The sequence below is a fragment of the Rattus rattus genome, chromosome 7, assembly GCF_011064425.1.
Source record: "Rattus rattus isolate New Zealand chromosome 7, Rrattus_CSIRO_v1, whole genome shotgun sequence".
In the NCBI taxonomy this organism is placed as follows: Eukaryota; Metazoa; Chordata; class Mammalia; order Rodentia; family Muridae; genus Rattus; species Rattus rattus.
The window spans coordinates 126,473,885-126,501,818 of NC_046160.1; the positions used below are offsets into that span (position 1 = coordinate 126,473,885).

General features: G+C 45.2%; 1 protein-coding gene and 1 pseudogene across 1 annotated transcript; both read left to right on the forward strand.

The window, feature by feature from the left end:
- The first annotated feature begins 1,107 nt into the window (after positions 1-1,107).
- Positions 1,108-27,852, forward strand: Yy1 (YY1 transcription factor). The gene is made up of 5 exons (XM_032908411.1): positions 1,108-2,811; positions 17,036-17,198; positions 23,716-23,776; positions 25,336-25,494; positions 26,131-27,852. Exons 1-5 carry the CDS (start codon positions 2,142-2,144, stop codon positions 26,311-26,313), a joined length of 1,236 nt encoding a protein of 411 aa, XP_032764302.1. The 5' UTR covers positions 1,108-2,141; the 3' UTR covers positions 26,314-27,852.
- On the forward strand, positions 13,105-14,342 carry LOC116905457 (annotated as a pseudogene).
- Positions 27,853-27,934: the final 82 nt, after the last annotated feature.

Sequence of the window (27,934 nt, forward strand, 5' to 3'; positions counted from 1 at the left end):
ATAATGCTTACCTAGTATACATGACTTACACAAGTAAATTCTCAAAAAATCCAGCTTGGATAAGAGGTATCAGGTTCTCTTTAACGGACATTTGTCTATTCTTAGCCCCCTCCCAGCCTTCTCTCGTTTATGCCTTAAATCAAATCTAAGTTTCAGAAAAATGAGAAATGACAGCAATTTCAGAGACATCAAAGCTTCTGCTCATATAGGTGGGAGGAAACAGCACGCAACTACTGGTGTAAGAGAAATGTCTGTCAATAATCATTTGTCTTTATGCCGAGATTAAGGGATTCAGGGTTGGGTGTGGTAGCACAAATGTGTAACTTCAAACCTAGCAATCAGGACAAGACAGTTTGGAGACAGAGTGGGATATGTAGTGAACCTAGAAACGCGATATTTATTTCAGAAGAATATACATGTAGCCAAGGCTGGCTTTAAACTCCCGACTGACTCCCCTCCCCAAAGATTATAAACATGCACAAGCACACGTTGTTTCGACTTTAAGTAGTATGTTTAAAACTATAAGATGCTCAATTGTTTAAACTAAGTTGACCTTATTTTAATGCAGTTTAGAATACTAACAATTCCAGTAGATAAGAGTAAACCGGAATATTCAACAGTGGAAGTTAAATCTAAGAAACAAGTATACAACACCTGGTTCAAAGGTTCGGTTCTTGGAGGGAAAAAAGCAATCTTTATGTTGCCTTAAACCACACCTCCTCTACCGAAAGGATACACAGAAGAAACACTTTGCTACAATGTATCTTAAGCAATCAGATTTGAACCAGGAAAAACTAAGCTGTTATAGTGGGGAAAGCACAAAAGACATGGAATTTTCAAGGAGGCAAATGCAAAGATTTTGGGGCAAAAGAAATATTTACGAGCGAAGAACAGGCGAAGCCTGTGTCAAGTTATTCAAAGATAGAAAGCTACAATAGTGGAGTCGCACGACTGGAGCAGCCCAGACCCTTAGTTCCAACAGGCACCCAACGGCTCGGTCTCCGGTTTCCGCGGGTCATAAAAGAATAACGGACACATTTCCAACGGTGAACCCTAGGCTGCGCGCGCCGCTTCCGCCTGCCGCGCTCGCCCTAGCGCGCCGCCCACCGGCACGCGACCCACAGAGCCCAGGACCACTAGCACACGGCGGGGAATGCCTTCGATGCCACCACTCGCCGAAACCAGCAGTCAAGAGCAAAGGCAAAACTAACAGAAAAACAAAAAACAAGCACAGGCGTTTCTCGTCAGAGCAGACTTTATTGCGGCGACACGGCCGCTGTTCGCACGCTCCGCCGGCAGCACACCAGCCCCAGGCGCGCGCCCCCCTTCACCCCAGCTCCAGTTACCGTGCGCCGGGGTCGCGCGGAAAGTTCGCCAACTCCAGAGGCGGAAGGCGCAGCGCCGACGCCCCACTCCTGCCAGCGACTGAGGCCCCAAGCGGCGGTTTTGTCACTGTTGCACCGTGGATGGCGGGGTTCGCGCGACGCGGAGCGCCGTAAAGCGACGGCGGCGCGGAGCTGACGTCACGCGCCGGGGGCCAGCCAGCGCGCGTGAGGGTCACCACGCCCCCTAACCCAGCGGCCCCCAATCCGGAGGAGCCTGGTTGAGTAGGCGGGGCCTCGGCGACTAGAGAAGTAGTGCGATTGGTAGGGAGGGAGGAGCGAGAGCCAGAACAGCGAGTGGGATCGAGGCGGGGCGGGCCGAGACCCCTGCGGAAGTCTCGCGAGGCCGAGCCAGAGCAGAGTGTGGCGGCGGCGGCGGCGGCGAGATCTGGGCTCGGGTTGAGGAGTTGGTATTTGTGTGGAAGGAGGCGGAGGCGCAGGAGGAAGGGGGCAGCGTAACGCCGTCCCGGAGGGCGGGAGGAGGCGCGGCCAGGGCAGGCAGCTGAGGCAAGGCTAGCCAGGCGGGGAGCAGGACAAGCAGCGGCCGAGCGAGCGCGGGGCGCACCGATCTCGGGAGGCGGGGAAGCCCCGCGGCCGCCGCGCCCGCCCCTTCCCCCGCCGCCCGCCCCCTCTCCCCCCCCGCCCGCTCGCTGCCTTCCTCCCTCTGCCTTCCTTCCCCACGGCCGGCCGCCTCCTCGCCCGCCCTCCCGCAGCCCAGGAGCCGAGGCTGCCGCGGCCGTGGCGGCGGAGCCCTCAGCCATGGCCTCGGGCGACACCCTCTACATTGCCACGGACGGCTCGGAGATGCCAGCCGAGATCGTGGAACTGCATGAGATTGAGGTGGAGACCATCCCGGTGGAGACTATCGAGACCACGGTGGTGGGCGAGGAGGAGGACGACGACGAAGACGACGAGGATGGTGGCGGCGGAGACCACGGTGGCGGGGGCGGCCACGGGCACGCTGGCCACCACCATCACCACCACCACCACCACCACCCGCCCATGATCGCGCTGCAGCCGCTGGTTACCGACGACCCGACCCAAGTGCACCACCACCAAGAGGTGATTCTGGTGCAGACGCGCGAGGAGGTAGTGGGTGGCGACGACTCGGACGGGCTGCGCGCCGAGGACGGGTTCGAGGACCAGATCCTCATTCCGGTACCCGCGCCGGCCGGCGGAGACGACGACTACATCGAGCAAACGCTGGTCACCGTGGCGGCGGCCGGCAAGAGCGGTGGCGGGTCTTCGTCGGGCGGCGGCCGCGTTAAGAAGGGCGGCGGCAAGAAGAGTGGCAAGAAGAGTTACCTGGGCAGCGGGGCCGGCGCGGCGGGCGGTGGCGGCGCCGACCCGGGTAATAAGAAGTGGGAACAGAAGCAGGTGCAGATCAAGACCCTGGAGGGCGAGTTCTCGGTCACCATGTGGTCTTCAGGTGAGTGCCAGCGGCGCGCCGCTGCTCAGGATGTTTTTGTTTTGAAGGGAAGCCATGTTTTATGTGTGTGATGGGCGCCGCCATCTTCTCCGCCCGGGCAAGTATGGCGGCCCCAAAAGATGGCGGGGGCGGCCGGCCGCGAAGATGGCGGCGCGGGGGAGGGGCGGCGCCCGGCTAGGCCGCAATGGCGTAGTTTGTGCGAGCGGAAGCGGGCTGTGGCGGCGGGCGGAGAGGGAGGGGCCGGCGCCCCTCCACGCCCGAGCCAACGGACATGCGGCGGGCCGGTTGAGGGCGCCGCCCCGCGCCGGACCACCCGCCGGGCGTTGACAGGGCCGTGGCGCAGCGCGGACGCGCGCCGTTCCTCCGCCGTCCCCCGGGGGCTGTTGGGGCCCCGCCCCGCCCCGCTCCGCTCCGCTCCCTCGGACGCGTAGCGTCTCCCTAAAGCCCTTCCCGGAGCCGGCGGCGCAGAGCCCGCCGCAGCTGCCCCGCGGTCACGCTGGCCCAGGCCGTCGCCGCTGTGGGGCGGGACTTGGGTGGCACGTAGGGCTCTCGTGTGCGGGTTCGGCGGCCGTTGGAGCCTGTCACCCGCGCTGCCAACTCGCTCCTCGCCTGCTCGACCCAGAACGGGAGTTACAGAAAGCAAGGGCCGGGGCACTTCACTGGTCTTTTACGCATTTTGAATTTTGTTTTTTAAGTGGTGGGCCCTATGCAGATAGCCTGGGCTGCGTTACACAGCCTAGGATATTTGCCACCAAACTAATAAAAATAGCTTAGTTTTCAATATCTTATCTGTAGTCTCGTCTTCCCCACGAAAAGAATAAAAAAAAAGTGGATAGTTTGTTTTACTGTGTTAATACGGCTTTTTAGCGAAAGTCAGGAAGACCGTGTAGGGCACAGAAGAGTTTGTTCTCTGCGTGAGTAAATCAATTTAGAGCTGCGGAAAGGCTGTTGACTGTTCACTTTTTCTTAGTACTATGTTAACAAGCTAGCCTGCTTCATTGTTAAGAAACTGGCTGGACAGAATAATCCCACCGTTCCTAGTTCATGTAGCCCTTGTGATGATTAAATATGAATTTGAAAGCTTAACACTTGAGCCTCGATATGTGATTTATTAAAACGTTAAAATTGAGAGGAGTGAGTGAAATACATGAAAAGCTGCTCTATAGTAGTAACCAGGTGACAGTAAGCTTGATGGGTTTGTGGTTCAGAGAGGGAAAGCGCCCTATGGAAATCTAATAGGAAGTGCTCAGGGCGCTGTTCTTCACTGAATGACTCTGGTTACAAGCTGCACAGGAGTTTATCAGGAGCTGTATGCAGCTTAACTAGTACCTAATGGTTATCCAGTGCCTTCAACACGTTTTGCTAGCTACATAGCATACAGAGATTTTTAAAAGCCTTTTTCCACCCTTCTGATAAGAATGAAATAATGAAAGCAGGTTTAGAGCTTTAGATGAATTAACCAAATTTGGAGTACCAAGTTCCTTAACTATTATATTAAACTTATGTTATAAAATAGCTTGATTGACACGTTTGGCGCTTTTGATCTTATCAAGTTAAATTTGCTTTTCCAGAGAGAAAACCACTTGGTAGTGTGGTATTGATGAATAGTGTGTTAGTTTAGGGGAGAAAGTGAAGTGCCTGGCTAATGTGGGTTAACTGATAATTCAGTCGGCATTTAGTCATTTCCCTGTATGACTGGCTGCTTACAAGGGCACATAGAGCAGCTTGGGGTATTTTGATGTCTATTTCTTAAAAACCTTAATTGTCTAGTGTGTTACTGAGGAGTCTGCAAAAAACGGTGGTTATAAATATTTGATGTCAAGAGCAAGGGATGGCCTATTTCCTCAGAAATGTCTTGTAATGATCCTTCTTCCTTGCCTTTGTGGCTTTCAGTTATTACCCAAAAGGAGCTGAGTAGTGTGTGGTCAACTATTCGTGTCCCAAGTTCAGATTCTGAAGATAATTTAATCTTCAGAACTAAATTAAAACTACAGTAAATGAAATATAAACAGGGTAAGCTAAATTAAACATAAACGTGTCATGTATGTTGCTATGATAGGAATAGACTTCATTAGATCCTAGGCTTGAGTTACAACTCCACAGTGTGACATTTATTAAATTAGTACATTAGATTATCTAAACTAGGAAGCCACAGATTAACACAAGCCCCCAATTTAGCAGTTCTTATACAGATAGTACTTGTGGGTAGTCTTTTATTTTTTTGCCAGACAGGATTTTTCCTGTAGCCCTGGCTGTCCTGGAACTCCTCTGTAGACCAGGCTGGCCTGAACTCATGAGATCAGCCTGTCTTTACTTCCCGAGTGTGATAAAAGATAGGAGACACCACAGCCCAGCAACAATGTTGAGTCATCTTAAGACACTAGTTATTCGTATCTCTAGGAGGAGTAGTGTTGTTGTTTTTAACACATTTTAGTAGAAATTTGTGGAAACCAGATACTTGGATTTTGTAGGTTTCTCTGCTGCCCTCTGAACAGTGACAGCATTTGGTGGTGGTGGTGGTGGTGGTGGTGGTGGTGGTGGTGGTGGTGGTGGTGGTGGTGGTGGTGGTGGTGGTGGTGGTGGGTGGTGGTGGTGGTGGTGGTGGTGGTGGTGGTGGTGGTGGTGGTGTCATAGTTTGAGTGAAACAGCAACAAAGTACTGTAGTACTGTGACTATTATAGGCTTAGAAGCCAGTTCCTTTCCCCTCTTGTTTTTCATAGATCATAGTTTATCATGAGATACTGCAGTGATATTGAAGACTTCTCCTGAGGAGATGATACATACAAGTTTACTCACCACAGATCAAAGTATGTTTAACCACCAAGTTCAACCTGGTGAAGCAATGAGTTTTACTGGGTTACTTTTTAGGAATATGAGTGAGGGATGACTTACAGGAGCAGAAATAACTCAGACATTTTGTTACCAAAGCCCACCTAGCATGAGTGAGGCTCACAAGGCTGGAAGCCAGGAGCCTGTTGCACACACAGCCTGCAGGCAACTCAGTAGATTGGAGAGTGCCCTTTCCTGGTGCCTCAGTTGGTCTAAACCTCTTCCAGGTTAATGGTCTGGCCTGAAAGTCTTTGTAGTTCAGCTTCCTTCTGTTGACTCTCAACTTTCATTGTTTATTCTGGTAAGGAGGGACCTAGAGAGTCTGGTCAGTTTCAGGGACTTCCTAAATCTATTTTGAGTTATCTTCCTGTTTAAGGAGTTTCCTGCAAGATGGGATGTTTCAATCACCTAAGAAACCTAGACAACAAACGGTTATCAGTTCTCTTTTGGTTTGTTTGCTTTTTGAGACCTCATCTTTCCATGTAGATCTGGAACTCACTATATAGACTGGGCTGATCTCTAACTCACAGAGATCCACCAGCCCCTGGCTCCTCCGGTGCTGGGATTAAAGTGGGGTGCCACCACAACGTGCTACTTGGTGGTTTGTTTTTGGAGGAAGATCTAACCTTGTGGCCCAAATTGGGATTATAATCATAAGTCACCACCGTGTCCTCACAGCACTCACCACAGTCAGTCCTCTTCCCACTAATCCTGAGTTCGCCTATCCAGACACTGTGCTAGAAGAACAGAAAATAGTCGCCCTTTGGTATCTGGATTAGCATGTATTCATCCATTTTTAGTGACTGAATGCTAACTCATAATATACTGATTTTGTGGATAAAATTAAAGCCTAAACACTCTCAATACTTAATTAGAGTTTGCCTGTGTTTTGAATATTTGTAGTTATTTTCAAATTCATGTTTAGGTTTTTCCTTCATTATTGACAGAGCTGTATTTCTTTGGAAATAGTTGTCAGAATCATACAGGAGTGAATTTATTTTTATATAACTAATAATAAAGGAAATCACTAAAAGCATCAAGCTTTGAGAGAAACCTAAGTGGCTTTAATTATTGCCTGTTAAATCTATTATATGGTCAATTGAGTAAAAACATGTGACATTAGGAAAAAACCTTAAGTTGAAATAAAACCAAATTGTTACATTTTTCTTTATATGTTCAGAAAAACTCAAGGCTTGTCAGTGCTGGTCATTGCCAGTTCTGTGGTAGTATCATTTACTATGTTTTTAATCACAAAGTAGATAGACCACAATCGTAAATTTCTGTGGAACCAAATCCCCAAAATTCTCTAAAGCAATCCTGTCAGCTACATGCCCTACATGAGCAACACCAGTCTTAGACCCCAATTCTGGCTGGTCACTGGGAGCCCCAGCCTGCTAAGTTCTGACCTTTGACTGTCCCCTGCAGGTGATTAATTTTTTAATTGCTACTGACAACTGCTCTCTTCTGCCAGCAGGAGAAATGTCACTTTTAGGAAAGGTGAGGGCTCCTTTCCTATCTACTCCCAAGCATTTCAAGCTTTTGAGAAAATTGATATAAAACAGAGACTTGGGTCAGTGGTTAAGAGCACTAGTTACTTTTCAGAAGGACCAGGTTTGATTTTTCAGCACCGAATGGTGACTCAGAACTGTCCTAATGGAAGCTGATACTTCTGGCTTTGGGCACCAAGCATGCATGTGATGCATACATGCAGGCAAAAATACACTCATTTTAAAAAGTGGACAAAAACCTACACTGGATGCCCAGGTGGTTGCTTACAAAGGCATTTCTGCTTGTTTTGAAGTCTGCTTAAGCATGCGCCAGTCTCTGAAAACTGAGAAACCAAGGACTCATAACAGGGTCATTAGCAGGACATTAGTACAGAGAGGATTTCCTAGGGTTTAACTCCTCTCTTGTTCGGGTGACTGCTCTTGCTCCTATTTTGAATGAGAGTTAAGAATAAGCGAAATAGGAAAGGAGAACCTTTATAGTTTAAAATCCTGACTATTTGGGATTTGTATTGTATGGTTTTATCAGGAAAGTGCTCGTCACACTTTACAGTTCTGTCTGTCTCTGTGTGTGTGTGTGTGTGTGTGTGTGTGTGTGTGTGTGTGTGTGTGTTTTGTGCCATGTACAAGGGCTCGGAGAGGTCAGATAAGGATCTTGTATGTCCTGTTTCTACTTCCTCTCCCAGGTTCGAGTTTGACATGAAAGCTGAACTCTGAACTTGGTTCCATCAGTCTTACCAAACCATCTCTTCAGTCTTCAGTCCCCTGTCGATCCATCCCCATATCCCATATCCCATATTCCATATCCCATCCCACCCCCACCCCCAGCCCCAGTCCCAGCCCCACCCCCACCCCCGTAAAATATGTAGCTCAGCTCAGGTCCTCCTCATATTCGAGGCAGTCTCACTGTGTCAAGTTTCTGGGTGCTGTTTCCTACACACATCCATTCAAAACTACTTTTAAAATTTGATATCTAAAACAGGACTTGGATATTAAAAACATTAATTTTATTAGTTAAGTTACTGGGAAATGGTAGGGAGATCTTAGTTAGCTGGTGTAATGGTCCATATATGCGCTTGATCTGTGGTCTCTGAACATGAAGTGGCCATTTCCTAATTGTAACTACCTTGTTAGTAAGTTATGGTTTTTTGTGGTGTGAGGATCACACTAGGCAAGCACTTTCCCACTGAGGTACATATCAACTCTGAATAATTTTCAGTAACAGCCCAGTGGTTTCAGGGAATTGTACTGGTAACCACATCATAATTGCTCTCCAGGGAGCACTGGCCAAGGCATCTCTTTAGTCCTTGAAATGAAGTAGGGGATCCCTAAAGTCTTGTTTTTTTTTTGTTTTTTTTTTTTTGAAACAAAAATCTGCAATGTAGCCCTACCTGGCTTCAAGCTAATGAAAATCTGATTTAGTCTCTTGAGTGTTGGAATTATATTTGTGTACTAACACACCCAACTTAATTTTCCTTTTTTATATTGTTCCCTTACCAGGGATTGAAAGCTGGCTTCGTGTGTATTAAATTGCAGTTTACCACTTATACCCTGGTCTTCATTTTCAGTCTTTAAAGCAGAGAAATTGTACTTCTTTACAAATGACTAAGTGTTTTATAGAAAATCATATTCTTAATTGTATCAGTTTCAGTGCTGGGGGAGAGCCCAGGCCCCACACACTTGTTGAGAGTTTTACTGAGCCACACCTCTCCCTCAAAATTGAGATGACCATTCTGTTACTTCACTATGCCCAGGGTTTTCGATAAGGGTTTCTCTGTGTAGCCCTGTCTACAACTGTTGATCAAGTTGGCTGCAAACTCAAAAAGAGACCTGCCTGCCTCTGTCTTCTGAGTGCTAGGATTTGACATTGCATTGTGGTTTCTAATGTGGGTAAAGGTTATTCTCGAGCAAGTTGTTCCTGAATAGGGAGCATTGCCATTTCGGTGGCATTTCGGTTTGGTGGTGTTGGTGCTGTAAATGATGTCTCTTGACCACAGTGAAGCCACAATGGCCAGAGATGGGAGGCCTGGGTACTGAGTCCAGCCAGCAAGTGCATGCTTGAATGAGTAGGTAAGTGTGTAAATAGGGGAAATAGAGGCAGAGTCACTGGAGTCAGTCCTCAGGAGCTTCCTTCCTGACAGTGAAGATGAAAAAGGAAATGACACTGTCCTTACTTGATACCAAGATGAAAACACTAAGAAAGTGGGCTTTGACTGTGCCTTCAGCCTTGGTGGGCTATGGCAGGAGGGTTGCATATGCATGTGGAGTTCAGAGAACAGCTTTCAGAAGTTGGTTCTTCCTACCATGTCAGTCCCAGAGATCCAATTCAAATGGTTGGGTTGGAAACAAGTGCCTTAAAAACAGGAAGCCATCTTGCTGGCCCCAAGAAGCCTGCCTTTTTACAAAGGGGAAACTCATCTTCATGGCTAAGCACCTCTTTTGCTTTTCCCTCTAAATCTCATTTTTAAATCAGTGATAAACAATCCCTAATTTTGTTTCAAAGGAAAGAAAAATGGGGTTTGAAAAGATGCTATAGCAGCTAAGAACACTGGGTGATCTTGCAGAAGACAAGGGTTCAGTTCCTAGCACTAAAAGATTTGTACCCTTTAACCCATGTTCCAGAGGTCTGATGCTCTTCTGGTCCCTAAGGGCATTGTATATGTACAAGCATTCACACTTACACACATAAAATGAACATAAATATTTACAAAGAAGAAAAGAACAAGTGGTGCTGAGGATTATAGCGAAGGAGTCAGATGCTTGCCAAGCATGAGCTCAGGCCATGAGTTTGACCCCAATGCTGCAAAAGGAAAAAGGTGTGACTGACATGAAGGGGACTCCTGAATGCAGCCATGTATGTAGTCTTCATGTTTCGTTAGGGCAGATGAGGTGGCTGTGGCCAAAAGGCACTTGGTGCCCGGTAAGCTGTGTGCATTCCCACTGAGGCTGATTCCTCAGAGCTACCCTTGGGCCTCCATTCAAGTGGCACTCTCGCTCCTCCCACGACAAAACACATGCACACAAATCTAAAATGAAATTTTAAACCTCATTTTTCACAGTGATTCTTGGATCTGCCAGAGATGTCTAAAAAGTGTAAAACGTAAAATATTCCCTAGTTGAAGTTTCTGATTTCCTCCCTCCCTCCCCCCACCCTCAAGTTTTTTCTGTCAGGGTTTCTCTAGCTGTCCTGGAACTTGCTCTGCAGACTAGTTTAGCCTTGAACTGGGATATCCTGCCTCTGCCTCTGCCTCTGCCTAGGATCAGAGGTGTGAGCCACCATGTCCCGCCTGTCCATCTTCTTGATATGCGTGCTCTGGTTGTTGAGCTTGGCATTCTTAGCACCACTAAGCCTGGTGCAGAAACCTCTTTTCATTAGGTTGTTGATGTTCTGGCTTCAGAGGTGCAAACCGAAGGAAAGATTTAGATTCAATAATTTGAGTGTGAGGTTGCATGTGAGTAAAAGTTTTATCTTTGAAATCATACCTGAAGGTTGGGTGGTTGTGGTGTGGTGGTGGTGGTGGTGGTAGTTCTGGGATGGAACTAAGGGTTCCATATGCTAAATCTTCAGTTTAAAAGTCTTTATGTAAATATATTGTTTTGCTGAAAAATACACCAAATATATCCCGGTATTAATTCCTGGTATCCAGGTATAATATCCAGGTATTGTTTTATTTATACCTCTGATTAAGGTTCTTGAGACAGGGAGAGGATCTTGGATTAGGTTGGCCCTAAATGTAATTACACCAGTGTCCTTGTAATCACCTGAAGGAGTCAGAGGGAGAGGAGCGTCAGACAAGAGGTGATTAGGAAGCAAGACATTGTGATTGTGCAGGGGCCATGAGCCAAGGAATGTGGTAGCCCCTTATCCCCAACCCCCAGCCTCAAGAGGGAAAATTCTCAAAGTGACCATAGCTGATCTCCACAACTATAAGTCACCATTGGAGGGGTCTACTGGGTATGCATATTGACCACAGGTAGATGGCAAATCTGTTACTTGGTGCAAAATGTAGTCATCCTCAAAGTCTAAGGCCTACTGTCCCAGTTAGAGGAGGGAGGAAAAGAGAAGCAAGAATCTGTGCTGAGGTGAGTGGCACACATCTTTAATCCCAGCACTTGGGAGGCAGGGGCAGGGTGGATCTCAGTGAGTTCAAGAACAACTTGGTCTACTGAGAGTTCCAACATAGTGAAACTCTGTCTCTCCCTCTCCCTCCCAAAAATACTGTTTGTGTATTCAACTCCCATCACATTCCAGATAGCATGATTAGCATTTTAACATGCTATCGATTTTATAAAGTAGGTTTTGTTCTTGTTCTTTAATGAGCGAGGAAACAAAAAACAAAACAAAAAGCTATGATCGGTAGATGCATTCTAAGAGCCAAAGGCCTAGGGGGAATAGGTTTCATTCTAGGTGTTGGAGAAATGATCCTGAGAACAGGCAGGAGAGGAAAGTGTTTATTACATGCCCTATATCAGGCACCAAAAAACTGTGAGAAAACCTGTTTGGTTGGCACACGTTGGGTAAACTCCCCCTTTGACTGCTAGACCTGCAGAGCTCTCAGCCCTTCGTTGTCATGTTTTTATTAGGACTTAGTAACTAGGGGTTGTTTTCAGTCCCTTGGTTTACTTCCTATGAGACTGCAAAGGTCATCCCAGGTAAGGAAACTGAACTACTAGAAGGGACTGGTCTGTATAGCTTTCTAACTTTTGGATAGTACCATGTACAGGGAGTACTGAATGTGGATGAATGGCCCAGCCTCCCCCTCACAGATGGTGTTGGCTAGACTTGGTTTCTTCCACAGCTGCATCTTGGGCTGCTTAGCTCTGCTCTGATAGTTCTGGGTCATTGGCATCTGGTCATAACTAGTGTAGAAATACAGGACAGGCAGTTGTAGCCTGACATTCTCCACAAGGAGAATGCCACTCTTACCACTGCACTCCTTTTCAGTCAGTGTCTTATGTCTTAGCCTTTCCAAATAGGCCTTGATCTGTTCCCCTGTCAAATCTGGTTCCATGCCAACTTTGCCTTCAAAGAAAACTCTAGCAATGAACCACTAACAGATATGCCCAACCTACAGCCTGTGGCTCATATGTATCCCAATAAAGCTGTGAACATGGCCTAACACACTTGTAGATGACAGTGACAAAAGATTAGACATGTCCCCTGAGTCTGGTGCATTAATAACTTAAACTAGCATTAGCTCATTTGTTTCCTGAACATAATTTGCCTTGGTTTGTGTACACTAACACCTGTTGTAGTTTGCAGAAATCAACACTGTATTTGATATTCAAAGTAGATCGACCTTCATTCTCTCCTACTTTTGTTTTCAGTATTATGAGATTAAAAGACTATAATGATAGCCAATGCAAAGGGTGGCATGTGATGTGTGTGCCTATAACCAGTCCTCTAGCATTATAAGGTGGGGGCTGGAGGAATATGAGAGCAGGCCAGCATGGACCACATAGTAAGAGTCTGACACCAAAAAAACAAACAAACAAACAAACAAACAAGGGGCTGGAGAGATGGCAGCTTAGCAGTTAGGAGCACCTGCTGCTCTGGCGGAGGACCCAGGTTTGATTTACAGCATGAGATGTAATATAGACCATGAGGTCGGTAATACAGTCCATGCAGAGCCACCTCAGGCTTCCACTGCATCTTTCTCCCTTCTTAACCTTTGATCTCCTTTGAAAATTCTTGTTTTTCCGTTGTTGGAATTAGGGGGTGGCTCTAGGACCCTTCTCTATTTTCACCGGGTGTGTTCTTTGTTTCTGGGGCTATAAATGAAGTCTGTGTGTTAGCGACTGGCACTATCCTCTCCAACGTAGATTCCTTTTTATTCCCTGTCCTTGTTTTCTGACAGCCTGCATGGGCATCTCAAAGCAAAGAGAAGCTGGATTTCTTTTCCTTTCCCTCCCTCCCTCCCTCCCGCCCTTCCTTCCTTTCTTTAGAAGTGACACCACCATCCTCCAAGAAATGTGGTTAACAAACTATGGTTTAAATCCTCTAAACGAAATCTTCAGTATTGTAGGAACCTCCTGGAAATGTATTTGTTTGGTACTAAATCACATTTCTCAGAAATTATTCCCTTTGCAAGTAGAAAAATTATCACTTTAATCCTCTTTTCTCTAAATAAAATCTCATCACGTAGGTCAAGCGTCTGAAGGGCCAGGCAGTGACACTGTTTTGTGGGTTTATGCTCTCTGTTAAATCAGATCCACCTGACCTTGCATCAGGAAAGCAGGATGACCTCTAAAGAAGTGGAAAGGATAGTGGCCTTGTTCTAGAGACTCTGTTTGGTTTTGAACTTTGTGTCTGTCAGCCTGTGGTCTTGAGACCGAGCACCATGCCTGTGATAAAATTGCAGAGTTGTTATGGAGAGGTATTTGAAGTTTATGTAGAAATTGCCAAACAATCTGTCACCATTAAGACCACGCTGGAAGATTTGGGAATGGATGACGAGGGAGCTGATGATCCTGGTCCTTTACCAAATGTTAGTGCAGCACTTCTAAAAAAGGTCCTTCGGTGGTGCACAAGGATGACCTCCTGCTCCTTCTGAGGATGAGGAGAACAAAGAAAAGCAGACAGATGATATTCTTGTTTGAGACCAAGAATTCCTGAAAGTTGACCAAGTAACACTTTTTGAACTTATTTGGCTGCAAACTAATTAGACATCAAAGGTTTGCATGGTGTCACCTGCAAGACTGTGGCTAATATGATTAAGGGGAAAGCTCCTGAGGAGATTCCTAAAACTTTCAATATCAAAAATGACTTTACTGAAGAGGAGGAGGCCCAGGTACACAAAGAGAACCAATAGTGTGAAGAGAAGTGAACTGCTATGGCTGTCTCACTGTAACACTGGAAGTGTTGTTCCAAACGCTAGTTTCACTGCTCTGCTTATAATTGTTAATATTAGAGATCAGCAGACAAACACAGCCTTGTCCTCACTGCATGTGTAGTTCCAGTACAGATCAGACCTGTGGCAGAGTTTCTCTCTCCTATGAGCAGAAGTTTCCTTTTTCCCTCCTTTACTCTGAATAAAACCCAACTATGGGTTCTTTGCAGAAATGGTATTTTGGGCTTTACCTTTTTCTGTAAAGTCCAGTTAACTTCAGTGAGCCTTTCAAAGTTGGCATTGTAAATAAAACAACTTAGGAGAAGAAGTATGCTGAAATAAAATTAACAAAACATTTGTTCTTGAATGGGTAACTGGAACAAGGCAACTTGAATTTGACTGTGTGGCTGTCTTCTGACCTCTATGCTGCTGGTACGCTTGTATGCAGCTGGGCTCTCTTAATTGGACCTGAGGCCTTGTTTTGTCTCGTTTTTTAAATTTGTAATCTCTCAGCTTGAATATGCTGCCTAGAGATTTAGTTTACTACCTAGTTTGTGGTTTGGGAGGGGGACTGTAACTCAACAGTCTGTTAAGCTTTTCAATTAAAAAAAGCTGTTCATGTGGTATGTCCTTTTTATATTACCATTGTTCCCATGTGGGGGAACACTATTTGCATGTAAAAATGAATTTAACCTTTAACATTAAAGTGTATGGTAAAATTCAAAAAAGTGGAAAGAATTATTTTAAAAACTTGTTTATAAAAGTGGGAACCTTCTAAAAAAAAAAAAAAACTCAATTCTAATTAGTTTTTCCATGCAAGTATGTACACCTATGCATAGGTGTCAGCTGGTCCAAAGGAGCGCACCTGATCTGCACCTGATCTGCGGGAGCTGGGATTAGCAGGTGATTGTGAGCTGTTGGGAATGAATCTCAACTCCAGGTCCTCTGCAAGAGCAGCACACATTAGGAACTTGCCAGAGTCATCTTCATCTCTCCAGCCCTTAATGTTTTGACTTTGAAACAAGGTCTCACTATGTAGACCAACCAGGCTGAACCCACCTAGTCCCTCCTTGATTCTTGACAGCCTTAATCATAGCAAGTATGTTAAATCCGTTTCCGGTAAGCCCGAGGGACCTACATGTTTTCTGCTTCCCCAGAGCTGGGGTTCCATTGTTTTCACATGGGTGCTGGAGAACAAACTCAGACTTGTAGAACAAGCATTGTATTTCTGACTGTTTGCCCAGTCTTTCTTTTAGGTTCTTTATACTCTTGAGTGTAGTAAGAACTGAATCTCAAACTGTGTTCTCTGGGCTGGAGGTGTGACTCCATAGAAGTGTTTCATCATCTAACTTCCTCTGTAGAAGTGCGCTCCCAGAGTGTGGAGACTGTATTGTTTCTGGCCACTGTTGCCAGCGACAGGCATCTATCTTCAAGGCTAATACATGTGGAACTCTAATACAAGGGTTAGTTTAGGCTGAGAGTTCTCAGGTGTATTCCCAGGCTGGCCTCTAGTTGGCATGACCTTGAACCCCTCCCCCAGCCACCCCCCAGGTTCTGATTTATACACTTGTGGCATCAAGTACAGGTTATGTGGTACTGAGGATTGGACTCAGAGCCCATGGTAGACAAACACTTTACCTACTGAGCTATATCCAGAGTGTTGGGGCTAAGGAAAGTGAACAGGAAATCTAGCTTCCCTGCCTACCATTGTGTTTCTGTGAGGTTAGGTTTTGGTGTGGTACTATTATCTAAGTGAGAGACTGACCTTGCTAATAAGGGACAGAGCAGGCTGAGAACTTGAAATGAAATGACACTGTGCCAGTATGGAGTCCCAGCGTTGTAACTGCTGATATTTTATTTTAATTGATGCAGCCAGTCAGCCGTTTCTTCTTAGATCCATTCATCCATTCATAGAAATGCATCTTTATCAATATGTGGATGTATTGTTGTGGTCTTCCTACTTCCTAAGAAGAAACACTTGTGCTTAACAGTTCAGGTTTATACCTACAACCTATTAGCCCCAGGTAAATTGCTTAACTTTTCCACGCCTCAGTTTCCTCTGTAAAGTCAGTCAATGGTGGTCCCCTCTTTATAGGGAGTGTGTAATGATGACGGTAGAGCTCTATGTAAATCTGCTGTTACATCAGATTCCTAATGTAGATTTACACTGTATTCTAGACAAGGCTGGTGAGTAAGCTGTGTGAGGTGGTGCTTCACACCTGGATTGGAAGTACTTGGGAGGTGGAGGCAGGAGATGCATTCAGGCTAGCCTAAAGAGACCAACTTAAGGAAGAGGGAGGAAGGGAGCTGGAAGTGATGAGGAAGGAAGGAACCCCTCGAAAGCTATCCTCTGCCTTGGCACCCACACTCACATGCACAGGTCACACAATAAAGATAAAGTGAGTGTGTTTGGTTTGGTCTTTTGAGACAGGGTTTTCTCTTTGTAGCCCTGGCTGCCATAGAACTTGCTCAGTAGATCAGGTTGGCCTTGAACTCAGAGATATGCCGGCCTCTGCCTCCCAAGTGCTGGGATGAAAGGTGTGTGGCACCACCCCGCCAAAAAAAAAAAAAAAAAAATTCTTGAAAAATTTCTTATAAAAACTTGTTTTTAAAAAGACAGAGCAGTGGAAGATTAGAGAGGCGTCTGGTTTTTGTGTCTCCTTTGCTTTTCCTCTCAGAGTGATTTAATTTGTTGTAATGATTGCTTGACTTCGAAGAAGAATGCTCTTTTTTCTCTCATGTACTAGTTTTGAAATGGGTAAAAGGCAAAAAACTGAAAGGAAAGACAAGGGTAAGCCTGGAGAATGTATGACTGTATTCATGGAGAACTAGCTGCTTCTGATAGGCCAAATCAGAACACTAACGTGAAGGAAGTCTGCTGCCTCTGATGTGTTGAAGGTTTGGGTGACCTAGGAGTTCAAAAAGATTGAGGACACAGAATGAATGGACACAGAATTGAAGTGGGAGCTATAAATAGTTACTTATGAGGATTCCACTGAAACGTTTTTATTTTATTCAATGTATTTATATAGTTAAGATGATCAATTTCATGTGTTTCAGATGAAAAAAAAGATATTGACCATGAAACAGTGGTTGAAGAGCAGATCATTGGGGAGAACTCACCTCCTGATTATTCTGAATATATGACAGGCAAGAAACTCCCTCCTGGAGGGATACCTGGCATTGACCTCTCAGACCCTAAGCAACTGGCAGAATTTGCCAGGTAAGTTGCAAGAACCTTTTCTTTCTAGTCTAGGAAGTGCTTGAATCTTTCCAGCTGTATTTTTTGTTCCCATGTGACAGTAGTGGTTTGTATTCTTTCTCTAGGGACACTCCTGAAAACAAACAAACAAAAAAACACTTTTGGTTTTGGTAATAACTGTGACACTGATGCGTGAAGGGCAGCATTTTAGATGCTTGCAGACTGAGAGGGGCAAATGCTCTCTGGTTCTACAGCTGGTGCTGCCTGGGAGTGTCACATGCAGCTGTGCCTCTGTTACAGTGTGTCCAGGTTTATCCTGGATGCTTTGACCACAGAAGGAATTTTACCAGTTCATGATTTGATGTGTGATGAGTGTAGTAGGTCCTGGTGTTTGTTGTTAAGCTGACATGGTGGGACTTCTGTGGCCACCCAGGCTGAGCTCTGTTCTGAGCAGTCACTATTTGCATTCTTTGATACTTTTTCGTATTTGTTTGTCTGAAATAGGCTGGGTTCCTACAGAAGTCTCTGCAGTTTATATTTGTTTTTATTGTTATAGGCATCTTTATGAGGTGGGGTAGGGGTGCACAGATATGTAGCATTTTAAATAAAATGGAATTGCTAGTAGTGCAGCATCTTCCCTTGCCCGAGGTTGAGCAGAGCCATTTATTTCATTTGTCATGGCTTAGCAAAGTTGCAGCTCTGTGTCTGTTAATAATAGCACTGCTTTCCAGATTTTGTTAACAATCATATTCCAGGTACAATTATGGGAAGTATTAGGCACCCCTGTCCCCAAAAAAGCTACAAATGCAGATTGTACCAATTTGTCAATGAGGTATGGTTTGGGGGCATACTGAATCAAACACTGCCTGAATTTAATATTGTTTGCTCCTAAAGTTAGCCAGCTCTTCCTTGCTGCTTACAATTGGATAAGTACACAAAGATGAGTGGAGATGACAGCAGTATATTATAGACATGGTGGTAGCTGATGTGTACCGTGATGAGCCTAGAGTTTAAGACAGTCTCGCTGTAGCCCATGGTGACCTTGATCTCAGTCTGATTCAACCTCCCAAGTCCTGGGATTATAGGTGTGTACCTTTGTACCTGGCTTGAACCTAGTGTTTTGATAAATAGAAAACAGGCTTCCATGTTTTAGGGGATGAGTGCCAGATGGAATGGCACAGTAGAAAATGCAGATGATGCCCGGTCATGCCTGGAAATTGGGGTGCTTGAAGAAAATGATGGGATCAAGGTAAATTTGAATCATCATTTAGGTCTATGAATGCTGGCAAAGACGGGGGCTTTTCGGAGAGCAGCTGCTAAGGATGTGAGTGGGGAGGAAGAGTTCTGGTCAGGGAGGATTACTTTATAGCAGAGTCCAAGATGGGTTAATCCCCTTGGGTATGAGAGAGGACTTCAAATAGAAGGCTCAAGCTAGACTAGCAGGGTAGTAGAGTAGACATTAGAGATGACAGGAGGTAAGTAGGAAGGTTTTCCATGTGTCTGGTTGGGGAAGAAAAAGACCTCCAATGTCCACCTTATTACATCATTACCCTTCAGACATTGCTCAGGGAGGCAGTGTTTGGATTTAGGGGCTAAACTCATGTAGACTTGATGTTTTTAGGAAGAAGTTAAAGGGAAGTCATGCTAAAATCAAGATCTTAGGGAAGTTGTAAGTTAGGGAAACCCTTGTGTTTGGGAAGCAAAGAGGAAGCAGAGAAGGCAGAAGGGAATAATTTAAAACCAAGGCTTGGGAAAGCGAGGCAGCATGGCTGCCAAAGAACCTTCTGAGAGACCAAGCAGAAGAGCAAAAAACTAGCCTATTACACATGGCAGCGCTGGTTTAGTGACGGGGTGGAGGACTGGAAAAAGACTAAAGGGAGAGGGAAGCTATAGGTCATGAGCAGTAGAGCTCAGGTGTGATGACTCTTGCAGTGTTTTGAGTCTCCCTTCCCCAGTGATAGCTCAGAGCACCAAGGATAAAGAACTCAACACCCAGGGAGAAGGCCACTTACAGAGAATGGCGTCATGAATGCCATGGCCACAGCAGGTGATAAGAAGACAGTGCAGTCCTGTTTTGAAGAGGAGCATTCACTGTGACAGACCTTTAAGAGTCCAGAGCCTTGTGCACGTTTGGCAGCGCTGCTGAACTGCAGCCCAGCCCTCACGGTCTTTGCTTTATAGTCAGCTCTTAGGACTCTCATTTGTATTAGAATTGGGTGTTGCCTTGCTCACTTTGCTGGCACGTGAAAACAGGAAGGTGTGGCACAAGGTGTTGAGGATTAGACTCCAGACCCGTCTTGAGTTAGACCCCTTAAAGATCATGTTAACTTGTATGGACTTTATTGGTGGTGGAGAGGCATGTCAGAGCCTGTGCGCTCTGCTATTTTCAAGTCTCCATATTGTGAGACTGTATTATTGTGCAGTGGGGTCTTCAGGGGCCTTTGACTGGGGACACTGACAATAGAATATCAAGTAGAGGCACCAGGTTTCACTGTTGTGGGTCACACAGTATGATCTCTACCAGTTAGGGCAAAACTTGTCCTTCAGGCCTTCTTCCTGACCTCTGCCCTGTGATTGGAGAGTAACACTTACCCCGAGGTCTTAGTTTTTACCTGAGAGTTCATATGTTTCTTTCTCTTTTCTATCCTGCGGCAGTGTGGTGTGCTGTCCTGGACTTGACACTGACCAAAGAATGTTTGAGACCTGCCACACTCTGCTTAGGCTGCTTAGCATATTAGGTTACATAGACATAAGGAGAAGAAAAAAAATGCAACAAATTTTATTTGGAAGTTCTTTCTTTAAAGCTAGAGGGTCGGAATGCTTGGTTTTCAGAAGTGCTTGCCTTGTATGCAGGAAACCCTAGGCTTACAAGTGAGCCAGGTGCTGTGTATCTTTTATCTAGTAGTACTCAGGAGAGACACAGCAATCTGTAGCTGCATAGTGTGTTTGAAGCTAGACCTGGGACACATGAGTACTGTCTCAAAAATCAGGTGATGGTGGCTCACGTCAGTAATCCCAGCAGTCACGGGGAGACGTCCTCTGTGAGTTTGAGGCCAGCCTGGTCTGCAGAGGAGTTTCCAGGATAACTGGTTATAGCTACACAGTGAAACTTTGTCTTTAACACACACACACACACACACACACACACACACACACACACACACACACCAAAAAAAAAAACCAACAAAAACAAACCAGGTTCTGATTTTGAGGTAGTACGATCTCTGTGAGTTTGAGGCCAGCCTGGTCTACAGAGGGGTATCTAGGATAGCTGACTAGTTTACACTGTGAAACCCTATCTTGACACCCTGCCTCCAAAAGGGGGGGTGTCTGATTTCGAGGTGGGTGCATGGTCTTTTACTGAGTTGCCTGTTTTTGAAAAATGTGGTCAGAGACTGGGGCCTGGTGAGGAATTTATGTCTCCTAACTTTAACTAGGCGGTTCTTGTATATTTCCTTAAAACTGGCCTGTGAAATCCTGTAGTCTGTCGGGTGTGGTGAGTGAACACCTACCTGTAATCCCAGCACTTGAGAGGCTTAGGCAGGAGGGTTGCAAGTTCAGGGCCACCCTGGGCTCCATAATGAGACCCCGATGCTGGCAGAGGATAGCTGAGTGACAACAGAGACTATCCCAGCTAGCAGCTTAGGTCCTGCCTGCTGTATCTGTCTGAATTTGTCGGGCTGGAGGGGCTTGTATTCCTTCACTTACTGCTGGAAGACTCTCGGCTTTGCCTGTGAGATGTTAGTATATGGACATGTGTTAGGGCTTTGCTATATACGGTGCTATGCTAAAACTGTTGGAAAGTTGCTGCAAGGGTGACTCGTGGAGTCCAGTCTTTATAGTGGTGTGTCTTTCACATGTGCTAGGATGAGATAATGTCAGTTCAAGTAGCCATGTCTTCCAACATGCCCTCCAGTTTAATAGAACTGAGTAACACGTTAAATAAACAGCTGTTAAGGGTGGCTTTCTGCTTGCCTTTTTCCTTTCAGTATCTTTTTTTTTTTTTTTGGTTGAAAGATAATTTAGAATATCAGAACCTTATGTGTTGTTAAGCATAAGTGACATAATTTTAATTAAAGAATGAACTCATTTTAACAGGTGTGGTAGTGGGTGCTTATAGCTCTTTCTTACCATGCCAGAGGCTGAGCCACAAGGTTGACGGACTTATAATCAATCTGGGCTGTATGGTTTGGACCCTCTGTCTCAAAAATCAAAGAAGCAAAAGGATGAAGTCATTTCTAACCATGTGAGCAGTGATGATAGTAACTGTCATTGCTCAGGGGTCTAGTGTGTGCTGTCTTGGATTTCTTGCAGCCCGAATAAAGGAAGCATTGTGCCTGCTTACAGAGTAAGAAACCGAGGCTGAGAAGTTAGTGATTTGCTCAAGGTCATGAAGCTAGTAGAAGCCATCCCCAAGTCATATCCATCCTGTCCTTGTCCTCATCGTGTCTGGGTCTGTAAAGTATCCCAGTCAGTGAAAGAAACTCAAGTGATGTGTCCCGGTGCTGGGGTCGGTGGGAGTGACCTTCAGTTTTCTTCTGCACTGCAGAGCTTTTGAGGGAAGAACCAGTCTTGTTAGGTCGTATCCTCCATTGACTTGAGTCTTAGGTTTGCCCAAATGCATTGTAAATTGTTCTAAAATTAATGCTGAATATTAGCACACATTTTTTCAAAACGGCATTGGGGGTGGTGACATACATCTGTCACAGCACTTAGCATGTGGAAATGAGATCACAAGTTCAAGGCTAGTCTGGGATATACGATAAGAATCCATTTCAGAGATATCCCATTAAGACGTGAAAGAAAGCTGGGCAGTGGTAGCATATGCTTTTAATCCCAGCACTCACCAGGCAGGGCAATAGGATCTCTAAGTGCCAGACCAGCCTGGTCTACAGAGCACTGTTAAACAGAAACCCTACATTGAGGAGGGGAAAGGACTTGAAAGAAATTGAAGCATTCATGAATCCCTGCTGTTTCATGCTGACCTGACCTCTAGGTGGTGCAGTAGCACTGGTGGCCTCCTACAACTGTGGACTGAACCCCAAACTTCAAATTCACTGACATTTAAGGCAGCAGAGACTAGTACGAATTACACTTTATCCTAGCACTTTAGTAGTAGAGGCAGGCGTTTGAGACCAGCAAAGGCGAGTTAAGAACCTGTAAGCAGCAGACACTTAAGTAATGCTTGCTAACTGGAATACTGATAGTGTGTCAGGAGGGTTGGAATTGGGAAGAATGTTCTGAGATTGATCAGGCATTGTAGAAGTTCTCTCTGTTTCTAGGCAGGGGAGGTTTGGCCTTGTTCCTAGCTTGACAGTGTAAGGAGGACCCAGGTACTGTCCTGGGTTCGGGTGAAAGAGTAACCTGCTGAGATGTTACGAGTCACCTTTGGAGCTTTGTTGGCCTTGTTACGGTTTAAATGCCAACCTTCATGGAAGAGGGTGGGGCAGCAGATCTAGGGCTAAAAAGATCTGCTTTCAAATTTTACATTTTAAATCTTAGTTTTCTAGGAACTCAGTTTCTTGCCCCTTGATCACACACACAGGTTTGTAAGGAATGCTAGAAGTCTTTAAGAAATACCAAAGTTGCTGCTGGAGGAAATAGAAGATAGACTGGTTCTCAGTTGAAAAGCTACAACCAGAAATTTTTTTTAAAAGCTAGATGTGGTGGCAAAATTCTGTCTCAAAGACAAAGTAAAATTAAACATTCTATAAAAACTGATCTTCCTCCAGCCACCAAAACAGCAGCAGGAGGTGCCTGCTGGGCAGTGTCAGTGCACCTGTTTAATCACAGCACTTGGAAAGGAGGCAGGGCCTTTGGGCAAGCAGATCTCTTTGAGTTTAAGGCCAGCCTGGTCTAAAGAGGAAATTTCAATGCAGCCAGGGCTACACAGAGAAACCCTGTCTTAACAGAACAGACAGCAGTTCCACTTGTCCACCAGCCCCTCTGAAGTAGCCAGTGCATGTTTGTGGTTTCCTTTGAGAGTTTTTATTAAATGGGTGTAAATAATTCTGCATGCTTCCAAAATTAATAACCCCAAAAGATGGTTTGTGTCTGTATGGTGTGGGCCCATTTTGTATGTGTGTAGTTGTTTCTTTTTTTTTTTAAGGTGTTGTATATTTTAGAGCTGCTGATTTTGCCGTCCCTTACCCCAACAAAATAATTAGTCTGCAGTTGTCAGGGCTGATGACCTTTTGTGTTAGTTTTTATTTAACAGGGATAAGTGGGAGAGCAGTGTCTGAGTCACATGATAATGGTGCTTGTGCTGCTGTTCCAGGCCACACCAGCTTTGCCAGGGGCAGCGATGCAGGCTTTCCAAGCACCAGCACTTTTACGTAGAAGTCAGAGGAGAGCTTCCGGCTCAGCAGTCGGGGCAGTTTGGTCTTTTCTCCTTTGTGGAAGGGGAACACCAGGAGCTTAGTGTTGGTTCTACAAGGAGAAATCTCAGGGACGATTTGATTTATGTTTGCCGAGTGTGACCCACTCCTACAAATCTGTCTCTCTCTCTTTCTCTCTTTCTCTTTTTTTTTTCAATAAGAATGAAGCCAAGAAAAATTAAAGAAGATGATGCTCCAAGAACAATAGCTTGCCCTCATAAAGTAAGTAATGCGAGGGGAGTGCTGCTAGACAGTGTGTGAGGAGTTTCACTTTGTCACTGAGCAATTAGTGAGCAGTCAGGATTTTTGATTTATAACACAAGAGTCTTAATTTTGTTTTGTTAGTAAAGGACACTTAAGATATGTTAAAGTGGGGCTGCTATAGGGGGCCAGAGTTCTTATTCCTGTATTGACTGTACTGTGTAAGGACCATTAGCAAGTCAAGTCTTTACTGGGTTGTACTTAACCCACGAGTCTTCCTGAGACTCTAAACTTATGACTGAAACTTGGAAATTACTTTGGTTGTTGTTAGAATAGACTATTAAATAAAGATTTGGTAATTTCCTTCAGTTTTCCTTTTACTCTGTTAATTGTACTGCTAGAAGGGTGCATAACTGTTTTCAAACGCAGCTGGTCTTTTAAAGTAAAAAGGGGTGGCCGGAAAGTACTTTGAGGTGCTGGGGGTGGTTTTCAAATTGGATTGAACAGGGAAAAGACGTGAATTCCAAGAAATAAGGCGAAAGAAACAAAGAAAGGAATAAAGAATTTCCAGAAATAGCAGTTGCAGAGTAAATGTGCTTGATAGCGGTCTGTTGAAGGCCATGCCCCCCGTCTCTGTAGCTTGTACACGCTCATAGTGTGGAGGTGTGGAGTGCATGTGGCTGTTAAGCCCCGCCACAATCATGACGCATTTGAAAACCGTTATGCCATACATGCCGGGGTCTCTGTGCTGCTCTGTGTAAACGGGAGCTGAAGTTAGAGGTCAAGGTGGAAAACTGGCTTTCCCCTCCCTCCCTTTTGCCTGTGAAGCTGTCTAGTGGTGACCTGTGCTGTCCTTCTGTCATGCTGTCTCACCATTTCCCCACTCACTCCATCATGGGCAACAACTGCAGAAGAAATTGTTGAGGACATGCTGCTCTCGGGCACCACACATCCATCTGCCTCCCCGCACGGGTATCGCTTTGCCTGCCTCTTCCTTTTCCCGGTGTCTCACCAGATAAATTTCTTCTGTAGTTGCCATTCCTTGGAGACCCTCTTGCTTCTTTCTCTGTCAAGAAGGGGAAAGAGGCAAAGAGAGAAGAGGGAACAGTAGGCGATGGAGAATGACAGCCCATTGTTGCAGCACAGAATACGGGGCCCACCAAAGGTAGTGGTGGACTACCGTCATTTTAACTCCGTTTATTTCTCAGTGCTTCTGTTACTTCATCTGGGGGCTGTAGCTGGGTGAGGCGGCTGTGGTGTAGCTGGAAGCTGGGGTTCTGGGTTCTATTCCCAGCTTGGCTGGCTACTAGTAGTGTGACCTTGGGCAAGTCTACTTCAGTACATCTCTAAGCCTCAGTTTCCTCATCTGTAAAGCACGGATTTGCAATAAAAATAAGGCCTTTTTCTCAGCTGTCTGATTTATTTATTATTTGTCTTAAATAGTTTAATGTTCTGTAATGCTAACTTAAAGGGGGTGCTGGGGAGGTTTTGCTGTAAACAATGTCAGTAAAGGCTGTTCAGTGATTGAGTCCTTTCTCAGTGTGCATTGTGAACCACTAAGCTTCTCTCTCTGTTTTAAGGGCTGCACAAAGATGTTCAGGGATAACTCTGCTATGAGAAAGCATCTGCACACCCACGGTCCCAGAGTCCACGTCTGTGCAGAATGTGGCAAAGCGTTCGTTGAGAGCTCAAAGCTAAAACGACACCAGCTGGTTCATACTGGAGAAAAGCCCTTTCAGGTAGAGCCAGTACCTGTTCCCCAAACTGCAAGCTAGGGTGCTGGTCAGGGTGGTTGATATCAAGCACTATGGGGCACCAGTTGGGGTATCTTATTCCCATCCCTCCTGTCTGCTTGGGTTCCTGGTTACTGCGCGTGACTGCAGGTGTTACAGATGGGGGGTGGAGGGATTATGCGAAGTAACCCCACACTAAATCTCTAGCAGGTTTACAGAGACTCAACAGTTCTGTTTTGTAGTGAGTAGTGTGTTGAATTACTGATAGAGTGCTTATAAGTGCTGTTGGCTACAGCTCCAGGTGACACTTGGTGCTGCTTATAGAAGACTCGTGAGTTGACAGTTGGCATCACTAAATATCTTAATCATCTGTAGTCTACTTTCTGGAGTGTCTCTGAAAATACTCAAGCTGTAAATTTGCACTCAGCACAGCCCTTCTGTTTCTCAAGAACTAGCCATGGGTTCTTAGTATCAGAGATCCCAGTGTGTCAGTTCTAAAATACCCTCAGAAGGGTTTCCAGACGAGGAAGGAGGCATGCTCAGCAGAATAGTAGGTGGTTTTCCATCTAAGCAGTGAGCCATCGATCCCCAGGTTCTGGTCTCATTTGCCAAGTGGGTTGATATCTGGTTTTTCCTTGACAGTGCACATTCGAAGGCTGCGGGAAGCGCTTTTCACTGGACTTCAATTTGCGCACGCATGTGCGAATCCATACCGGAGACAGGCCCTATGTGTGCCCCTTCGACGGTTGTAATAAGAAGTTTGCTCAGTCAACTAACCTGAAATCTCACATCTTAACACACGCTAAAGCCAAAAACAACCAGTGAAAAGAAGAGAGAAGACCTTCTCGACCCCGGGAAGCCTCTTCAGGAGTGTGATTGGGAATAAATATGCCTCTCCTTTGTATATTATTTCTAGGAAGAATTTTAAAAATGAATCCTACACACTTAAGGGACATGTTTTGATAAAGTAGTAAAAATTTAAAAAATACTTTAATAAGATGACATTGCTAAGATGCTCTATCTTGCTCTGTAATCTCGTTTCAAAAACAAGGTGTTTTTGTAAAGTGTGGTCCCAACAGGAGGACAATTCATGAACTTCGCATCAAAAGACAATTCTTTATACAACAGTGCTAAAAATGGGACTTCTTTTCACATTCTTATAAATATGAAGCTCACCTGTTGCTTACAATTTTTTTAATTTTGTATTTTCCAAGTGTGCATATTGTACACTTTTTGGGGATATGCTTAGTAATGCTGTGTGACTTTCTGGAGGGTGACGACTTGCTTGCGGTAGATTTTCTTTAAAAGAATGGGCAGTTACATGCATACTTCAAAAGTATTTTTCCTGTACAAAAAAAGTTATATAGGTTTTGTTTGCTATCTTAATTTTGGTTGTATTCTTTGATGTTAACACATTTTGTATAATTGTATCGTATAGCTGTATTGAATCATGTAGTATCAAATATTAGATGTGATTTAATAGTGTTAATCAATTTAAACCCATTTTAGTCACTTTTTTTTTTCCCAAAAATACTGCCAGATGCTGATGTTCAGTGTGATCCTTTGCCTGTTGAGTTACAGAAAGTGGTGCTCAGTTGTAGAATGTATTGTACCTTTAACACCCGATGTGTGCATTCATGTAACGGAAAGGGCAACAATAAAATAGCGATCCTAAAGAAAGAGTATGGCAGAAAGACCTCTGTAAGCACAGCCTTATTTTCCTCTGTTGTCCAGAATACTTACAATTCTTGAGCCTCCCAGAAATTGGAAGCTAAATAAAGCAACTCGAGTTTCCTCTATTTTGCACTCAGTGACAGTGACTGTGATGAGGTCCATGCACGGACGCTTAGCATTTCCTACACGCCCTGAATTCCGAGAGCAGGCAGGAAGCACCCCGAGCTAGGGAACTACCTCAGAGCACACAGATGGCCCATGGCTGGCAGGATTGCCCTTGATATCCTGGTGCGTGTGGGAGTGACAGGTTTGCGTGGGGCCTGATGCTTTCTGAAGGGAAGGCACCGACTGGCAGTGGGTGCGCCGGGGAGGATGGGCCTGCCTGTTTTCTCGTCACTCAGGCTGCCTTCAAGGGCAGTGGCTCCTTGGCTTGTCCAGTCGGAAACCTCAGTACAGTCCTTATTAGATGCTATCAGATGTAGTGATTGAGTGCCCGTAGCTGTTTGCTTGTAGACACACTAAGTGCAGAGCGGCAAGGCGATTAGATTATTAGAAAGTTGTACTCAGTGAGTACTTGACTTGTCATGTGTGACCTCTTCAATGTATGAGTATAATTTTTGAATTTTACCTAGGATCAAATACGAGACTTGTTAAATATTTTATAAACTGCCGTGATACATCAAAATCTCATTTATTCAAAATGCAAACCTAACTGTCTGTCTTTCTGTGCTGAATGCTTACTACAAGGTAAAATGACAAATACCAGATTCAG

What these genes read in the sequence shown, in the direction of transcription:
- Yy1 (XM_032908411.1), top strand. Translation starts at nt 2,142, where the DNA reads ATGGCCTCGGGCGACACCCTCTACATTGCCACGGACGGCTCGGAGATG. An exon ending in CAACTGGCAGAATTTGCCAG is followed by an intron (nt 17,199 to 23,715) that starts GTAAGTTGCAAG and finishes TTTTTCAATAAG; the next exon opens with AATGAAGCCAAGAAAAATTA. An exon ending in CAATAGCTTGCCCTCATAAA is followed by an intron (nt 23,777 to 25,335) that starts GTAAGTAATGCG and finishes CTCTGTTTTAAG; the next exon opens with GGCTGCACAAAGATGTTCAG.